This window comes from Pyxicephalus adspersus, chromosome 1, assembly GCF_032062135.1.
Source record: "Pyxicephalus adspersus chromosome 1, UCB_Pads_2.0, whole genome shotgun sequence".
Taxonomy (NCBI): domain Eukaryota; kingdom Metazoa; phylum Chordata; class Amphibia; order Anura; family Pyxicephalidae; genus Pyxicephalus; species Pyxicephalus adspersus.
Genome location: NC_092858.1, coordinates 146,526,863 through 146,548,007, shown reverse-complemented (window position 1 = coordinate 146,548,007; position 21,145 = coordinate 146,526,863). Strand labels below are relative to the sequence as shown.

The window sequence follows — 21,145 nt, the reverse complement described above, 5'->3', positions numbered from 1 at the left end:
GTGATATGCTTCATATATACAAACCTGTTACTACCACAGGCCAAGATTTGGTTGCCCACAGTCAAAATCATTGAACTATCAATGCCACATACAACTTTTTGGGGTTCGTAGTCCTGTGGAATTACCACCTGCTGGGGGGAATTATGAGATTCCTGGCTGCCTAACCCCAGTCTTCCTGCAGTAAGAAAAGGAAGCGTATGAGAAAAAAGGAAAACATTGGACTGGACACATTGAATCAATGACATTTATATCTGAATGCTTCCTCCTTCCCCCACTGTATGTATGTACAGTAATGTCATTAGAAAAAGGATGATATGCATATATTATTACAAATCAATACCTAGGGGTTTATTCCTTATAACAGGATTTGTGGGAAAAAAATATAAATATTTTTTTAACATCAAAGTGACAAAATGTATACCTGTATCCTTCATGGCCTAAATAAAGCCTACATCTAGAAAAATACATTTTCTGCAATCTGCTTTATCAGCTTCTCAGTAATCACTAATATTAGTAATACTGGGGCTGTAGTGTATTATGGTGTACAGCTTAGAGCAGTCAGTGATAAAAAAATACCACAAATGTAACAATAAAGCAGATCAAAATGAGCCACATATTGTAAACATTCTATACCCTAGCAAACAGATCAGTTAGGTTTATATTAATAAATTATGATAATTGCTTTTCAAAATTACTGTCAGCGTAAACATTGGAATCAATAAGACAAGCAATATTAACTAAAACCCAACAACAGCATTCTTGGTCATTTTGAATATTCAGGTAGTTTATACAGCTGTTGTGTCCTTACTGGGGAGATTTTTTCTCACTTCCTTTTAGAAGAGGACACAAACAACATTTCTTAGATGTGCTAACATGCTTTATATATGTTCATATTGTTCTTACATATCTATATTTAACAAGATTGAAATACTAAAGCTAAACTCCTAGGTACAAAATCTTTCATTTAAATATATCCTTTAATAGCTACAAAACATGAAAATCACTTCTGCCTTTTCAGGGTTACAACACTTGTACACAGCTAAGGAATAAAAAATCATCTTTGTGTAGGAAAATCTAAAACCAGAATGAATTGATGGCTGGACAATTATCTAACACTAATTTACGTTTAGTGGTCCTTTAGAGTAAATAATAATGTTGCTATTGAAAATAACTTAGCAATATAATAACATATATTTAGAAAGTATACAAAGACACTATAAATTGTCTGTAAGCAGTAACTATGATAAAATCTAAGGGTCACGGATGTACGACAGACCTGGATGTTCCTGTTCTACCTGTATAGAGCTCATGATCACTGTGCCCTGTCTACTGTACTATAAAACTGTCAAATTACTAGGAACTGTTGTTAATGTATCCTTAACAGTAGAATGTAATAGCAGTGTCAGGCAGTCTTCAATCACAGAGGTTCTTGTCATACAGATTTATGCACGCGGAGGTCAGAACAAACCTTACCATTGTCCCCACGGCCCCAGGAAAACACTTCTTTTTCATTAGAAACAGCAAGGACATGTGAAGCCCCGCAGGACACATGAACTATCTCATAACCCAGGAGAGCTTCTACAATCTTAGGCTGTAAGAGAAAGCAAAGAATATCTTTATTATCACAAAGCCTATTATTTTTAATATTTACAGTTTTTTGCAATGACCACTTACCTTTAGGCCGTATTTATCAAAAATGGCTTTTACTGAGGTGCCACAATGGCCTTCTAATAATGACTATACACAGGAAGAGAATGTTGCAGGATACAGTGATCATGTGGCAGTTTCAGTGTATGTTCATGGTGGGTATCAACTGCATTAATTTTGGCATAGATCACATTGCTTGGTCATAAGACAACATTGTTCATACGTAAGATGCACTTAGTGAGTGCTGTTACTCTAAAGTTACATACACAAATTCGAAAACTTTCATCAGAAACAATCATTAGTGATAGTTTACAGAGACAATAGAATGAACAAGCGCTGTACAGACAGTGCTGCTCTGGTCAACATTTCTATATTTGTACCTTTTACTATCCCATAGAGTGAAAAAAAGACTGCAATGTAATAACTCATAATGCACTGAATAGCAGAGGTGGGTAAACAGGAGATCATTCAACAGTATGTTTGTTCCGAATGAGCACCTTAAATCTATAAAGCAACTATATTGCTATAGGAAGTACAAATATGGTATACATTTTTAAGGTACATTTAAAAAATTGTTCAAAAAACAGAAAACCTTAGATTCCAATGACAAACCATTTGGCATTCATTTTCAAATAGCACAACCTCAGTGGACAAGTGTAGGTTTTGATATTTGACAGAATGTGACACTAAGGGCCCATTCACATTATTGTGCTTCATTACACTTGCATTCTCAATGTACCCCCAACAAACAACACTTGGATTGCTTTGTACCCTACAATGCTTTGCAATGTGTTACCAAAACTACAGAAGGTCCAATTTTTGGTGCTTTGGGCCCATTCAAATAAATGGGCTAACCTAACATGTGCATAGCCTCTTCAATGTGGAAGCATGTTCAGTATGGGGAAAATACATATGTTGAGTTTATAGAAATAAAGGTGCTGTTAAAAAGAAAAAAGTAACGTGCCTACATTTTTAGACTATGGGTAGAACTAGGGTCATTCTAAGGATCAGGTAGGGGTCAAAGCATCTGGGCGAACACTTCTTTTTGGCACCAAAATAATGCAATACTTGTTTCATTCTTAAAAAGGTTTTAGTGTACGTGGAAGTACAGTGCTGAAAATCTCATTTAACCTACACCGTAAGCCTCAGTAGTATTTGCCTAATACCATAATAGTGCTAGCCAGTAACAGGTTACATGTGAAAAGTTAAGCAGGACAGACTCCATGGTCATTCATCTGCTTTATATGTCATGGTAATGTAATGCCCGAGCCTCTGAATAAAAAAGGACTTAACTGGTGTGGATGTGGACTTTAGTGAAGTTGCTTTATTGAAGTGTTAAAATTTGTACCTTTTCACTGTCAGCAAGGCTTAAATTAAAAACATGCAAAACAAAGTTCCCTTTAGATCCAGACATAGTGATGTGTGTTCTTCACTGTAAAAGGTCACTATGCACAATCAGGTAGTGACGCTATAAAAATGTTGCTGTAGAAATGTCCATGACTGTGACTTGCTGGCCACATGCTGCATGCAAACCAAGGGTGTAGCACACGGAGTCTCAGCCAACAGAATTATCAGAGGTTGCCAAGGAGTATCAACATCAGAAATGAACATCAACATTAACTGACTGTTCAACACTTTTTACGATCCATTCTGTTCAGCTTGGATGAACAGAGGCACCAGGGGCCTAGCTAAATCTTTAAGATTGTAAGCTCTTCTGGGCAAGGTCCTCTCCTCCACCTGTGTCATTGTCTGTATTTGCAAACCCTATTAAAGGTACACCGCTGTGTAATATGTTGGCTCTTTATAAATCCAGTTTATTATTATTATATTATTATTATTATTAATAATAATAATAATAATAATAATAATAAGTTAACCTGAAATTTACTCATTACTCCTAAAAGAACCCTCAGCCCTGGTGCAAGCAATAAACTGGCTCTTGGGGGAAGTATATGAAATTGTCTTCATAAGTGTGTGTCAGACTGTCATATGCATGCAGACTGCCCTAGGTAATGCGTACATATAATACTATGCCTGTAATAGAGCAACAACTGAAACCTTAGGAATGAAGGGGTGGGCCAGGGAAAATTCAGTATAGGAGGAAAGGGCTGGATAGTGCTGGATTCCCTACACCCAGAAAATGAGGCAGGCACTATCTGATTTACAGCAGCTTCTAATGTACATTGTGAATAGATTACAGTGTGCAGTGAAATCAGTTTTAGTACAGTAAAGGAGCCAGACCTAATGTGAGACTGCAGAATATATTTAAAAAACTAATTAAACAATTGAAGCAGACTGGCTTTAAGGGCTGTTCTGTACAGAAGGTTTTGTTTTTTTGTTTGGAGGTCTGCTTTAGGATCTTAGCATGATTATTTGGATAAAACTGAACCACTTATAGAGAGCAGATCTGTTTGGCAGTCACAGTAATATAACATATGTAAATGCAGGCCTATGTGTCTAAGCAGCATTTATTTGCCTAAGCAAGCAGTAAAGTGTGAATTAATGCCAAGGAAAGCATGTTCTTTTTTCATCAATATTAATTAGATTTTACAGCTTTGCAAATATTTCTGCCCATGTTGTGCAATGGAAACATATGCTGTTCTTTTGCTAATGTAATCTTTTCAGAAAAATACAGCTTACACTGTTAATTAAACAGAAGTATATGTTATGCAAGAATCTGATGTTGATAGTTTTTAAGTAAAACCTTATTCAGGATAAAAGTTATGCATTTATTTACATTACCCAGCCATTTTGTCAGATAAACAAATGCACGTAATCTGCAAATTACGGTGGAAGATTCTGTACTAGGATGCAATAGGCTTGATTTATCAAAGTTCTCTGAGGCTGGACAAGAAAGACTATCATGGGTGAAACTGGGTGATCCAGCAAACCTGGAAAGAATCTAGTCAGCACTTAAAACATTTACTAAATAATAGAACATGATTTTAAGGAAGTTCACTCCGGGTTCGCTGGATCACCCCATTCACCAATAATATTCTATTTTCTCCAGTCTTGGAGAGCTTTAATAAATCAGGCCCACTGTGTTTAACAGCAAAAATTTGCTGCAGCCCCTTTTTTTGGGTGTATCTGCACTTAAAGTTTTTTCTAGGTCCCACATTTACTTGTTTGTCCTGCCAGTAAATGATGGCAACAATACTGCACTGCTTTTTAATTGTTGCCACTGTAATGTATGATTTATGTTATCCATATTATATTACCCTATTTGCAGTCCCAGGTTCAAATCCCAGCCAGGACACTATCTGCATGGAGTTTGCAGGTTCTCCTCGTGTTTGCGTGGGTTTTCCCTGGGTACTCCGGTTTCCTCCCACATTCCAAAAACATGCAGTTAAGTTAACTGGCTTCCTCCCAAAATGGACCTTAGACTGTGGTAATGACATATGACTATGGTGGGGATATTAGATTGTGAGCCCCTTTGAGGAACAGCTAGTGACATGACTATGGACTTTGTACACCGCTGTGTAATATGTCAGCATTATATAAATACTGTGTAATAATAATAATTCTATCGTAGTACTGAAGTTGAAAATCAATACTAACATTGACAAACAGAAAAACACTGTGTGTCCCTCAAAGTCTATTGAACACTGGATTAATGTTTATCCTAAATTTCTTTTAACATATGTTTAGTTATATTACACAGCATGAAAAAGGGGTGAGAAATAAAAATGATAATTTTACCTGTGTGACATCATTAAAATTGGAATGTCCCAAGCAGCCGTTGCTTCCACTACCAAAAGTCATAATAATGCCTCTGTCTGGGGACAAACATAAACAATATCATAAAAACATGTATATTTTAACCATTTCAGGCCCAACATGCTAAACACTTTTTTAGTATATCCAAGCAACTGTAGTATTGATGTTTGCTGGAACTTTGGGTCTTTACCTGTGAGGCAGGCAGTAAAAAGATCTCCACATGACACGTGTTTGATGGTAACACCAGACTGACCCTCCAGAAATCGTGAGATAAACTGAGGCTGAGCATGTTCTACAGCACCAGGAAGCGCAGGTGCGCCAGTTCCTACAGGGGGTGCCTGGAAAATAAAAGACAAATAATATATAAATATGACACATTCATTATTAACGGAGACAATGGGACAGGAGTAGGGCTTGGTGAAACATCCAAATTTTATTCACAATTACCATCCTGATATATTAAAAAGACATTCTAGGCACCTCCAGTTTATTCACAATTCACAATGCTTTTCAATACCATAAAAAGTTTCTTAACTAAAAAAAATAATTATCAACTATGTTTTATTGAGCTGTGTGCAGGTACAAACACTATCCATCTAGCCCTAAGCTGCGTACACACGTGCAATTTTTGTCGTTGGAAAGGATCTTTCATGATCCTTTTCAACGACAAAGGACTACACGATGCATGAACGGTGCTGTACATACAGCACCGTTCTGTTCTATGGAGAGGGGAGGGGGAAAGCGACGGAGCGGCACCCTGCTGCGCGCTCTCCCCCTTCCCTTTCATTAGGATCGGTCGTCGTTCATCGTCCGCGGATCCGCCAGGACGGTCGTTCGGACGATGGACGACGCCGACTGTACACACGCCTGATTTTCGCCCGATATCTGGCCGATGCCGATTATCGGGCGATAAAAATCTGACGTGTGTACGCAGCTTTACTCTAAGACCCACCAGTAAAAGGACACGAGGTTGTTGATGATGATTTTATTAAATAAATTACACAAAGGGGAAACATCAATGATTATATCATTATATTTATATAATTTTAAATATATATAGTACCAATAAAGTCACAGGCATTTTGGGGTATTAATTTGTATTGTTGTGTATTATAGATAAATTGTGATGTCAGGCTCGATTTTCTTGAGGAAGCAGATTCTGTGAAACGCGTTAAATATTAAGTGTACCATACATGAATTATGTATTATATATTTTCTTTTTTTTTTAAGTAATAAATTACGCTTTTATGATTATTGAAAAGCAATGTGAGTTGTCAATAAATGTGAGGTGCTAATAAAGCCCATTTAATGTTTTGGGGAAAGTAATAAATAAAATCCAAGTAACACAAAAAATACGTTTACTGATGGTACAACGAGAAACAGTTTCAGGAATCTGCATTGCCATCATAAGCACCAATACCAAACAATTATGTGTTATCAGACAGGAAAGTACATCTTCCTCACTTCCTGTGTGGTAAAATGTTGTCATTAGGGGAGGAAGTGAGAGGAGTAAAAATCCTAAACTAAAAGTTTTGGATGGATATATGTTTTAAGCTATAAAACTTCCTGCCACTGGTTTCCAAAGCAATTCCCTGGTCATATCATCCAAGCATCTTCTGCAGGAAGCATTAGTAAGCTCAGACTGACTACTTAGTGCCTTACAATGGAGCTACCTGTGTGGATATGAAAATAACATCAATGGTTGGTGTCTATGTATTCAATAATGTACAGACAGTATGACCTTCTAAACAGCTCAGAACAGTCAAACATTAACAGTTGTAACTATGGTTAGCAAAAAAGTGCATTAGGATAAATTTATTCCATTCTCTAAAAGAAGAATGAAAAGTCAGCTTGTTCTGAACTATAATCCTGGACAGGATTCACTAACTAACCTGGTTTAATGTTAAAATGAGCAGAATTGTCAGCAGTTCCTTTTAAAAGTATGATGTATACTAATGTTGATAATCATGAATGTACAGTATTTGTATCCCGGCTGAATGGAGACAGCCTATTATGTAAAAATGATTTGAAAGATTCCTTGAATCACTCTTTTTGATGTACTTGCACATGCCTGAGATTTTTAGGAATAGCATATTTTACCTTGTGGATGCCTAGCGCTAGAAACCTGGGTCAGAGTTCCCTGATGCTCACCTCCCACATGATAAGCCTTCCAGACTTGGTGACTCCAGCTTTCTGTGTCCTTCCAGCTGATACTTGGAATACCTCTGTATTCAGCATGGGTAGTCGGAGAGGGGAGGTGATGCCACTTCCCCATGTGTACACTGAGGACAGTGGGGGAGGAATGCCTGTTTTGGCAGAAGAATACCCAACACGGCCACCTGATCACAAATCAACAAAAATATGACAATTAACTGTAGCTCCCAATATCAAATTCCACAAAAACATGTTACGGCTAAACCCTGGTGATGATAATAAGAAATAGAGGAATGTGCTGTAACAAACTCCCTTTGGCTTGCTAATAGGCACCTGTCATGTTAAATGAATGGAACTGTAAAGAAGTATTTCATTAGTGCAATGATGGGATGTTTACACTGGTGACAAATGATATTCATAAACCTTCCTAGGAAATAGTACATAATTCATCAAACATGATAAAACACTAAATTATGTACAGCCAGAGTGTTGTAATACAGAAAAAGAAAGGAGACAAGTAAAAGACTGCATCAAATGCTGTTTTTGCAACTTATTTACAGAAATAGGTCACTTCACTCTCAATGGCATGTAATACCAGGGGCATTACAATACAATGCAAAACTGCTCACCACGGGATCTGGCACTGGGGATTCGTCCAGCCGCTCGGCCACGGGTCACTGCAGGCATCGCAGCCAAAGGCTTTTCCACCCTGCAGAGAAGAAACATTTTCTTAATAAACCAAGAAAAAATATGCAAAAACAATAATAATTCAGACTGTCATTATATCGTAAAAAATGTCACAATAAATACCTGATGGGGATATCATAAATATATATTCAATAGGAGATTTGGGATAGATTATTGACTTAGATGTCACTGCCTACCTGCTGAATGGTACTAGTTGGTATTGATCTGCCAATAATTTTAATAGTTATTAGTTGCTAGTATTAATTTTTTGTAAATAGCCCTCAATTTGACCCAGCAAAAAGACAGGACAAGATCCACAATTCTAAAACCAAGACCATAATTACAGTGTAAGAGGAAAAATACAAGCTCAATCAGTTCAGAGGCAAAGTATTGCAAAGGTGAGCTCATCGCTGTGCTGAATCTGTTTTCACTGTCCAGTCACAGGTTGGGGCTGATATAGGACAACCTGTGTTGAAAGGATGTGGGGTGAAATGCTGGCCAACATATTGAGGACTTCCAGCAGCAGAAGCACTGTGGAGGGGGATTATTTGGATTGAAAATGAATATTGCATCAAAAGCCAGTTTCTTTTTTTTAATTATTTTAATTAAAAAGGGTGGGAGGACTGTTAGAAAAAAACAAAAGCAACATGTTTATTCACTACCAAATTTACATATCATATGATAGAATCTGTGTATGTACAGACTCTCTTACAATAGATAAAAGCTCTCAGCCATGAATATATAGAGCCTGATTTATCAAAGCTCTCCAAGGCTGGAGAGGATACACGTTCATCAGTGAAGCTGGGTGATCAAGAAAACCTGAAATGGATCTGGTCCAGGATTTAAAACATTTGCTAGCAAATAGCAAATTACTCTGAAGAAAACCATTCCTTGGAAAGCTTTAATAAATCAGGCCCATAGATTCAAATACTCTAATCCTCCCATACAATGACTCCTAACAGAGCATATTTTCCAGTTCTCTTTACACAAGAAAAGATTAGATCATTTATGTTAGAATGACCATACTTCACTCTGAGATGTATGAACAGGAAAATATCTGCCCACATTTAAGTGAACTGGTAGATCAGGAACTGCCACCATACATGCAATAATCTTTTGATGCTAACATCAACATAAACACAGCATTCAATATCTACTCTTTTGTTGGAAATTCTTACTGTGTAATATTAAACGACTCCAACTAACAGAGATGTTTGTTATTGCACTCCAGGAGGCCAGAAGCTGTCAGATTATAAAAAGTAATGCTTGAAAATAACAGCATCATTGCATATCAGGAATGAGAAAGCTTTAAAATTCTCAATAGAGAACGTCATATTGCATTTGAGAATGACACTAACAATTTCTATGGAACCAAGAGGAGCCAAAGGTAACTATAATAAACTATTTGGTATTAACATACAAAACCTCCTGTACATGTAGTGATGGGGCAAATTATCTTACAGAGCAATGTTATCATATTGCAAATAATTTGGGGTTTGATAAATCACCATTTAAAATATTCACCATCGTAAAGAAAATCAGCTACAAGAATTAGTTTGTAATCAGCTGAATTATATTATCTCTTGCTTGCAAGTGACTAAATGTGGACTCTGCAGAGTATTCACAGTTATTTTTATATTTTGACTTGCAGCTGATCAATCAACACTAATTGCTGATTAGGTCTGATAAGGTAATTTTTAGATACATTAGGCAATGTCCCATTTTTGTATTTCTGCTAGAATCTAGAAGAAATCCACAGTTAGACAGAGGAAACTATCAGAAAAGCTATAACTGACTTTGAATATACTGACCTCATTTTGACACTGCCAATGTCACTGTACAGGTTGAGAAGTGCAGGTATACAGATATGATGGGTCATGATCTCATTCAGTTGGGGTCGCTTGGAAGGGTCCAGATTCAGCATGCTAAGTATTAGCTGTCGGAGTTCAGGACTGTATCGGTCAGATATGGGGGCAAAAGTCCCACTCATGATCTTCAGCACTAATGCAGGCAAGTTCTACAAAAAAAAGGCACATGTAGGTTATAATAAGCCTGTAAGTATTAAAAAAACATTGTATGTTAATTTTATTATGTATGTTTTTAAGTACAATGTGTGTTGTGATCATTTTAGGACAATGTCATGTTGTTTTATTCTATTTTTGTTTATAAAGGTCATGGTGAAATATATACAGTATGTATTTTATTGTCTTAGGCTTTCCTTAGGATTCCTTTATGACAATAGTGGCTTCTATGCAAAAACAGAAGCTCTTTGAAAATATGGCATTGGCAGAAATAATTTTACATTTTCATTGGAATTTAGTGTACACTTATTCTGTAAATTGCAAAAAGATAAAGTAGGAAGGTAATCATTATAGGAAGCCATACAAGCGCTGCAGTATGCCTTAAACCTATGCCTAAAACAATGCAATATGCCTTAAAGCCATATGCCTAAAACAATGGCAGTGCTCACCTACCACAATGCCTGGAAAAAAACACATTTGTCAGAACAAATAATTAAGCATCACACCAGATAATTGCTGTCCAAGATGAATGATCGTGCTCATCCCAGGCAAAAATCTAGCGGTCCCCGAGCTGGATAGACTGCTATGCATTTCTATGGAAGGGATCTATGTGTACCACACTCATTCATTCTCCTGACACTGGAACAATCACAAAAATGGAAGCCTATCTGACGTCTGTACCAGGCTTTAGAATTGGTATATTTAGATTGGTATTAGATATGTACACAGGTAAGTTCAGCTTAGAAGGCAACATGTCCCTTTATTTAATTACCGGATAGTGATAAATAAGAGAAGTATCTGTACTGGCTATAAGAGTTATTCATTATCAAAAAAGATAAATAACTGCATGAAAGACGGGGATAACCCAGCTGAAGCTTTTACTAGATGTCTGGTGTCCTGTTTGATTGATGAACAAGCCAGCGGGAATGACTTCCGTACTTTCCAATAAAAGTGGGGCGCTGATCACTTGTCCTCACCTCCCCATAGAAAATAACAGTGCTTGTTCATTCTTCTGTCATTGGAAACAATCACAAGGAAAATACAAGCCCTATACAAAGAAATCTCCGTATAGGCCTCTACACTACATAGTCTGGATAATAATGTGCTTGATAATGAGAATAATTGGAATATTTATAGGCACATACAAATACATACCAAAAAGCTTCATGAGATTCTAATGCTCTAATTATTCTGAATTTCAATGTAAAAAAATAAATCATATTATATAATAATCTTAGAATCTGACATGGCAAATGGCCATGTCACAATACAGTTCCCAGAAACACTGAGTCAGAGTGCAGATAATATATTTGTCTTAAAACACCAATATCTCCCATAAAGATAAAGGCTCAGGTAGCAGGTATGAGTCTGTGCTTTCTAAAGATATGTTATTTCCTGTGCTAAAAAAAACTTGCCACAGGGTTTGTTATTGGCAGCATTCACATGAAACTGTCACCCGGACCTTACCCTTCTAGGAGTTTCAGTTCTCAAGCAAAATATGTACTGTGTTAGCGTGAGAAAGGTTAAACAGTAACTCACAGGCTTTAGTAAACTAGATTATGTACTTCTAAGGCTGTCAGATGGTTGTCGCTTGAAACAATCTTTCATGATCATTTCAGGTGATAGATGAACATATGAGGATGTACACAAGGTGCCGTTCTGTTTAATGGATTAGGAGGGGGAAGGAGGAACGCACAGCAACCATTCCCATTGAGTTGTTCATAAACCCACCACAGGACCACAGTACACGTCAGATTTTCACCTGAGATGAACAGTAGCAATCAAATTATCTGATAAGTGTATGTAGTTCAAGGGTGTTATCCAACTTGCGAGTATTTCATTATTCAGGCTTTCTACATTCTCCAAGGTACTTATAAAAATTATCACTCAATCCACTAGAAACAAGTTGCATCAAAAAACATTCCGTCTTTATGGAATTCGTCTCTGTCGTACAGACACCTCTGATCAAACCAATGTTAGGGAAAGACTGGCAGGAATGATTTTTTCTGGTAAAATCACTATTATTTATGAGAATATATAGTGAGGTGCCTCGCAACCAAAAAAAAATTATCTGATACTATAAAATAGAAGTTTGGTTTGCCAATCTGGAGCCTTTTAATATATTCATGTTGTTCAACACAACCGATTGCTTTGACAATGACCAAACTGAGAATTAAAATGGTCAAAGAAAATCCTTACATTTAGTTTTTTGTACAAAGTAAATTAGTCGTCATTAAAAATAATTCATAGCCGAGTTCGGTGGGCAAGGTTTGAGTGGCTTTACATGGAGAGATTTCCCACCAGAAATGACAGGAGGAAAGCTGCCACTCTTCCAGGAACTGATGATTTAAATACTCTAATACAGGTAGTCCCCAAGTTAAGGACATCCGACATACGGACGACTCCTAGATACGAACGAACAGGGCTTCCCTGCTCTTAGCATGCAGGACAGAGGCTTGATGGGGGGAGGGGCAGATGACTTGCAGAAGAAATCTTTTGCTGTTCTGCAAGCTCTTTAATGACCAAGACAATCTCTGCAGTTGTTTCTTTTTCCATATCACTGAATGTCATAAACCTATCTTGTATGTAACCGGGGGACTACCTGTATAGAAATATAGGTTATATATATATTGGAAGGCATGTAAAAAAGTCAGTACACCCACTGAAATAGTTTACTTTCAAAACTTTGCAAGCAGGCATGCAGTAAACAATTCATGCAAACAGTGGCTCCAAAAATGATTTATGAAAGTGATATACTTGAAGAAAAAACATATAAACTTGATCTGGTACATAATTTAAGTGAATGAAAATGCACATTTGTTAGGTATACATGTAAGTAAGTAAACCCCTATGTTTACCAGTTTAAAGTTCATGTAGATGAAACCTGTTTTATTTAAACCTTAGATATCTAAGGAATGGTGTTTTGCTATTAATGTGTGTGGTGTCATCATAGCAAGACCAAAATATCTCCCTAAGGCACTCCTTAAGGGAAGAAGGTTCTAGATGCCTATAAGTTGGACAGAAGTAAAAAAAATCATCAAAATATTTGGTCTGGCTGCCTCAATTTGATTTGCCCAATAGCTGACCATCCCATGCTAAAAGAAGTCTGCAAGAACCCCAACATTTCATTGAGGGAACAGAAGGTATTTTTTGCTACAAATGGTACTAAAGAGTATGAATCTAAAATAATTATAATAAAATAATTTTATTACAACTTTAATTCAGTAAAACAATGACACAGGAGGGGAAGAGGACGCACCCCAATCAAGATTTGTGAATGAACTGATTTTGCCTGTATAGGAGGTGTGTCAGGAAAAAAGCTTTAGCTGTCCAAAAGGAATCTTAGAAAAAAAAATGGGCCCGATTTATCAAAGCTCTCCAAGACTAGAGAATATAGGCTATCATGAGTGAACCTGTGTGATCCAGCAAACCTGGAATACATTTTTAAAAATCACTCACTATAATTTGGCAAATGTTTTCAGTCCTAGACCAGATCCATTCCAGGTTTGCTGGATCACCCATGTTTACTCATGATAGTTTATCTATTCCAGTCTTGGACAGCTTTGATAAATCAGGCCCAATGTGTTTAGGAGTAATGAATGAAATGTTTTTTGCCCACCGTAACAGTAGATGTTTAGCGCAAACCAAAGACATCTTTTATTTTTAGAACCTCATACCATAGTAATGTAAATGTATGGCTGGTGGTTGTTTCCCTGCATTAGATTCTGAGTTGTAGAGTCAGCTATGGATTTTGTATTCTATTAAACTAAGCTTGGCAATAATGCAAGGAAATCTGTTTGAAAGTTCAAGCTGAACTGGTTGAAAAAGGGTTGAACCTTTCAATGGAATATAAGGCACACTAGTAAATCTAGGATGGATTGGCTTAAAAAGAATGGAGGGTTATGGACAAACCCTTATGGGAATCCCACAAACATCTTGCAACTAAAGGAATTCTGCATGGAGACTGGTAAGGCTGTTAAGCAAAAGCTTAATTGATGCTAAAGTGAGCAATATCAGCTTCTGAAGCCACAAGTGTGCTTACTTTTCACGGTGGTCAAAAAACACCACCTAGATTGTAAGCTCCTCAGGGCAGGGTCCTCTCCTCCTCCTGTGTTATTGTCTGTATCTGTCTGTCATTTGCAACCCCTTTTTAATGTACAGTGCTGCGTAATATATGTTGGGCCTATATAAATCCTTTTTATTAATAACAATAATATTAATAATATTAATAATAACCATATCTGTTGATATTTTTGTTAAATATATAGACTAATTGTCTTTGTATTTCTTTTCAAATATAATATTTTTTTCATTCCGGTAGATCATTGCCTGCACTAAATGAACACAAGACTGGCACCATACAACCAGAGTTAGGTGAGAATTGCTCTTACTGCTGCCTCAAATGCTCTTTTAAGACTTGCAAGTTCATAGAGGACACATCCGAGTGCCCAGATGTCACTTTTCTGGTTGTAGGGCTTTCCTTCACATAGTTCTGGAGAGATGTAACACGGAGTTCCCACGACCTGCAGAAAGACAAAGTAAACAGTGTGATTTCACATACAGAAAAAAAGTTGATCACATATCCTCACTAACAACAATTTGCCATATATCTGGCTTATCTATAATGCAAACACACAGAGCAGTCACATATTTTACACATGTAACACAGTTCACATAAGTTGTAGCTTAGATCTGTAGGCTTTGTAGCAGCAGAATACTCATGTTCAGTTCTCAAAAGGCAATGCATTTCCATGACCATGCTTGTGTGTGTCTACAACCTTAGAACATATTAGCTGGGTAAATGGCATACAATCAAATTGGCCCTGGGGTGTGTGTATCCTTCTGGGGTAGGAACCCATGCAAATAGTTATTTGCATGGGTTCCTAATTGGCCATTGGGTTTCCAAATGGCTGTGGGTTAGGTCAGACCAAATATAAATTAGTAAATAAACTTAGAATTAGCTAAAATATGAAGGTCTTTTAAGTCTTAATATTTGCAAACTGTTCAATATAACGAAACATATATATGTGTGCAAAACAAATCTAAGCAAGATTCTAACACATGCTTTTTTACCCAAATAGTTTTTTTGTTCCTTTTTTGTCAATATGGCATAGAATATGTTTACTTTCTGATTAGATAACAAATGGGAACTATCCAATGGGAATATAACAAGGGAAATCACAGGTTCCTTTACAGAAGATTCAAAGTTGGGTGACTTCTAGACCAGGCTGCATTACTTACCTGCAGAGCAGCCAAATACTTGGTCATTTGATCTAGAAAGAGGTACTTCATCACCATAATAACAGCTCACATGTATGTAATTCTGTTGTGTTTTTATTTCATGCTACGAATCTGAGTATTCTCAATACCACCTCAGACTCCCAACAGACACATTTTTTGTAAATTAAACTAGATTATGAAGACATTTCCCATTTTTTAAATACTGTGAAAAAACATATATAAAACATTACTAGATTCTAAAAGTTTAATCTGACTTGCAGAGCAGATTACATTTTACAGCACATGAAAATCAGGGACATTTCCAAGGGCAAATCTTTTAAATCTGGGACAGATCCCTAAAAAGCGAAGACAGCTGACAGCTGTGACACTGAACTGTCAAAAAACATTCCTTCAGTATACATCACGTGTCTAACCTACAGATGTCTCTGCTTTTTGAGTTCCAGCTCAACATGTACATTAAATAGGGGTAAATTAGCCATAAAATGAACAATTTCCTCCTTAATCCAATTTAAAAGAACATTTTATTGTGAAAATGTCACTCTAAACCCCTAACACTGAAAGTAAAATTACACTTGCTTTATTTTAGCAAACCCCCTGCTTCCAGCATACCATTGTAGTCCAAAACTTTCCTTTTGCTATAATTCCGACCACTAACAAAGTTTTTTGTCAGAAGATTGTCCATTGGTTTGTGAAAAATTACATACCAAAGGAGTTTTTGCTATCCACAGTATTAAATGACGATTGCAGCATGAATACCTGGGCACAAAGCTGAAGAAGCAGAGAAGGAAACCATAATTCAATAAAATAAATTCCTATAAAACTACTATATGTTTACTGAGAATGCAATAAAAATAGAAATAAAGAGAAAAGTAGATTATTGTTAGAAGGGGAAAAAAACAGCAATCTGCAGCGGTAGTGGTGCTAGCCAATGTGAAAATAATTCAACTCTGTATACTGATATTGTCATAAACTGTATGATAATTACTATGACATCTGTGGTCATAAATTTGCAGATTAAAGCAGAGGAAATGTAAAGCAATATGTCTAGGAATGTTAGACTTAGCTGATATAAAAATAACATAGAAAAGAATGTAGAGAATATATGAACATGCAGGACTCGCCAATATCAGTGTTTACAGACATAACTATTTCTACTGATGTCCTTGGTTCCCACAATATTAATCAGCTGCTTCCAAACATAAATAGCTGCCCACACTGACAGGTGACACTATTCATGGTAACAGCTGAAGCCCTCCTAAGTTATGACAATAATATTTTGTGCCTTTTCCTTTCACGTACACATTTATTATGAAGACTAAATAAACACAGAAGTTCTAGCAATATACTGCTATATATACATTTCTCCCCTTGAAGTTTGCATATATGTATATATAGTACAGTTGGTCCCAAGCTCTGCAGACCAAATAGTGATGAAAAAAATTGTTTAGGTGTTTAGGTTACCATATCTCACCTATATTGCATAGGCCAAACATAATCTTAGCAATATTCGTATTCCCTATGTACATTGCTTCCAATTACTAGGACATTTCTGACCACCTAGGTGCCATTACCAAGATCATTAGGCATTTGGATATATTTATTTGAACATCAGACTGTAAGGAACAGCTTACAGTCCGATAGATAATAGGTATGGTCCTTACTTCTGCTATGGATTAGAAGAAAGGAGTAAGGACCATTCTTGTGTCAACGTGCTGGGGGAAAACTGCCCCTTTATCTAACAGATATCCTAGGGAATCAAACTAATAATGAAAACTACATTAGAAAAGCTGTCTATGCAAAGCAATTGTGAAGTCCCTGTGGAGAATTTGGCTTTACTTTGCTTGCTTTTCCTTGTGCCAAGTTGCTCTGTGTTGCTTTACATCTCCTGAAATTGAAGATCAGCAAAGGTAAAACATGCCACATCTTCCTTGTAACTCAGCCTGAAGTATTTCTAAATCCAATGGAGAAAAGACCTTAGACACATGAACCGTGTGTCTCCTTTTTAGGGCTGTTTAAGTACAAAATATTAAGCAAAAAAGCTTGCACATGGTAATCCTGTGATACACAATAGCATACACATTGACATGACTGTAGGGAGTTTAGTTTTATGTCACATTTGACAAGCATTTTCTACACTGTAGCAGTTATCAGATCAGAGAATGTAAGCATTTGCTGCTGCAAATAAAAATATAAAGGCTTTTACTATAAAAACAAATTCTGGTCCTATAACATAGCAAATAGTTAGAATGCCTACACATGACCAAAAAATGACATGGATTGCAGACTACAGATACAGAAGAAAAAAATAGCTACATTTAGATTTCTTGAATAAATCAAGAACAGCATAACAATCCAAAAGGACATTTTGTATGCGTATACAACCATAGGTAGCTATATATTGGGTATATTAGGGAAATTCCAGGTCTTTCAAGGAGACACAGTTATTCAAAATTCTCTGCAGACCAACACTGGTCATACCAAGAAATAAAAGCTCTGCTATGAAAAAATAGTCCTGTATTAATCTGGGTCTAAGGTCTGCAAAACACATACACTAAAATACATAGATGGGATTATAGATTACGTATAAATACACGCACACACTAAAACACATAGATGAGATTTTATAATTTTGTATATATATATATATATATATATATATATATTACATACATACACACACACGCTTACAAAATACACAGCAATGATTGCTTACAAAATACATACAATCCACAGAAGAATGTGGAAACTACAAATTACAAACTACAACTACAAAATTTACATTAAAATTAAAAAAAAAAGCCCATGAATACAGACATTACCGTAACCAATTCTGCAGAGGGGGGTGGGATCTAATGCCTAGACTACAAGACAAAAATATTACATTGCATTTGTCACAGACACAGTACAGATCAGTGAACAGTTGTATAGCATCTGTTTCCACAATCCAGCATCCAGCTGGGGGTTAAAAAATTGAACATCAAATTGTTTTCTGGGTGAACACACTTCTTTTGACAACCTAAAAGCAGCAGCGTTCTGCACTACTTACTATGATATACACAAAATAAACTTGCTTGCATTGGTTTTTAGGTACCTAGAAATGATACCATAGCTAGGAGAACTGAAGAAGTATTCTTTTACTTTCAGACATATCCAACCCATTGCAGTGCATTAAACTGCCCATGGGTAGGATACTAACACAATGCAGCCAGCCAAAAACTGCATATGACCCTTTTCCCATCACAACACTGGAGTGTGTTGGTCACCAATTTACAGTGCATGTGTATGCCATTGACAATGAACAGCCCCACAATGCATTGGCATGTTAAAGCACATGTTTAACTCATGTTGGGCACCAAATGAAGTTACTTCTGCTCAGCTGGGTTTTGCATGTATACAAGTACACAGTGAATCATTGTGAGAAAATGACAAAATTTTTATATATTGTTTCAAATTAAAAACTCTATAACTCTGATAGTCGTAATAATTATAATAATAATGAGTTCCTATATTGTAGATTGTAAGCTCTTCGGGGCAGGGTCCTCTCCTCCTGTGTCACTGATTGCATTTGCCTGTCATTTGCAACCCCTATTTAATGCACAGCGCTGTGTAATATGTTGGCTATTTATTAATAATATTAATATTAATAAAACCAATAATAAACTTTAACTATGCTGTCAAATACTGCCAGATCCCCAACACATACATCCAGACATTTTAATATCCCAAATTGATACTAAATATAATAACAATAATGTTATTCTTTTCTTTTGAAAGGTCAGTTTACACGTGGCATTTTCTACTGTGAACAAACTTTTTGAGTATGATTCTGCAACATAAAAATAGGTCTCCTGTTATCTAACTATATTCCACAAATCAAAACCATCGGAAAAGACTTTTAGGGAGGTATTTTTAAGTTAAGTGGCCAGCTATGTGAAACAATGTCTGCAAATTTGACTACAGGCGGCAGTGAGTGGTACTGAGCGTCTCCCCCCAGCCAGGGTTCTATGACAAGAGGAAAGGGTAACCGCAGAGAAACCTCACCGCCAACCTGAACACAGTCCTAAATTTTGTGAGCAAGCATATGTTTGGGGCACCAAGGCACCGAGCGAATTGGCATTACCCTATTCCTCATTGCCAGGGAAGTGGGATCGGGGGGTCCCTAACATGCAAACTCAGTTTGGGGTCTTGAAATAGCCCACCCTTAATGTGAAAATACCCCCGATTGTAATTAGGATTTTATGCTTGTGACCTCATATCTGGCAACTTGTTATGCAACTTGTGAAATTAAATTTGGCATTGTATCAGCTCTCAAGGTCCCTTGTGTAGCCTTAAAATTTCATACTCCTATGACAATCCGTGTAGGAGACATGAAGGTTCAAACATGTGGATAATGACAGCTGCATGGACACAGACACAGCTTTAATGTTGCTGCGATTATCTCACAGTACAAGGTGGACGGGGAGCAACAAAGCTGATTGCCATGTCTATAGTACACACCCACTCATGCTCAGGAAGCTCCCTCACCTAGTAACATGATCTTATGGAGACGTATAGGAGATGAGCACACCCCATTCCCCGCAAGACAACGAGCAGACAGAGCAGAAAGGGAATGAGGAGAGGGCCGGATTTGGCAGCTCCGCAGGCTGGATGTGGCCCGCGGGCCGTAGGTTGGGCACCCTTGGGATAAACAGCAGTATAAACCACTTTGTGCATGGATGCCTCGTGGTTGCCGTGGATTACAGTGTGGTCCATAAAAGTGACATGAAGCTTCCGGCCCTTGAGCCGTCATTGCATGCTGTTGCTGTGAGCAGAAAGGCTTTAAAGTTGTAGCAGCTAATAGAAAAGCAGGATAAAGCCAGGATCTATTCTGTTCCTAAAATCCCCTTCAGCTATGCACAGCCTTAAAGTATGAGCTGGCGATACTGAGAAGGTACATTGCTACACGGCTAAAGGGAGGCAGGAGATGTTGCTACTTGCATGTTATCCTTGCTGCTGCATGCGATACCTTTGGCTAGAATAAACCAGGTGTGATATTGCAGTGGCGCTTAGTACGGGATCATTGGCCAGATAGGCGTATCCTAACAGCATCTGCTGTGCTTTTGGAATATAAGATGTTGTACGATTAAAACAAAAACTACATTTGGCCTGATTAGTCCCGTTTTTTTTGCAAAGTGAGAAAGCACTACATTTTAGGTCGTCCGAGAACCATTTAGGGTATGTTCTAATTGTTTGCAAAACTTTAAAACTATAACTTCCGCAGCCCCTTATCCATCCCTATTGGCTGCTCCAAGCTGATCTGATCTCACTCACTTTTAGCACAATATGGATGGCAAGCACTGCCTCTGTTTTTAATGTATCTTGTTGGGGAGCCAAAATGACCAGAAACATTTTCCTTTCAGGCCCTATTTAAGAATGGACGCTTGTACAGATGACAACCTCTCAATCTACCTTTACCCATCATTGAGCCTCAGACTTGGGAGGCTATTAGAGCTGTCCCAGTACTCGGTATCCCCCTCACAACTTAAGTATGAAAAGGATGGCATCTGAGGTGGAAAAGACTGACAAAAGGGAGAGTTGTAGCAAAACCAAAGAAGCAAAATCACATCAGAGACACAAGTACTGAATTGTCACAATCAAAAAAATCAGTACCATATTACCACATACACATCTGCAAAGAA

The 21,145-nt window shown here is 37.1% G+C and overlaps 1 protein-coding gene across 2 annotated transcripts in view; it reads right to left on the bottom strand.

The window, feature by feature from the left end:
- NEK8 (NIMA related kinase 8) overlaps positions 1–21,145 on the bottom strand; it is a 37,699-nt gene that overhangs the window by 12,295 nt on the left and 4,259 nt on the right. For both annotated transcript variants that reach the window (XM_072430285.1, XM_072430277.1), the window contains exons 2-9: positions 14,618–14,749; positions 10,017–10,222; positions 8,148–8,227; positions 7,516–7,703; positions 5,555–5,702; positions 5,347–5,423; positions 1,474–1,591; positions 25–175 (exon numbers count right to left, since the gene is read on the bottom strand). In XM_072430285.1, coding sequence (XP_072286386.1) covers positions 25–175; positions 1,474–1,591; positions 5,347–5,423; positions 5,555–5,702; positions 7,516–7,703; positions 8,148–8,227; positions 10,017–10,222; positions 14,618–14,749 — 1,100 coding nt within the window. The remainder of the gene's footprint in view (positions 1–24; positions 176–1,473; positions 1,592–5,346; positions 5,424–5,554; positions 5,703–7,515; positions 7,704–8,147; positions 8,228–10,016; positions 10,223–14,617; positions 14,750–21,145) is intronic.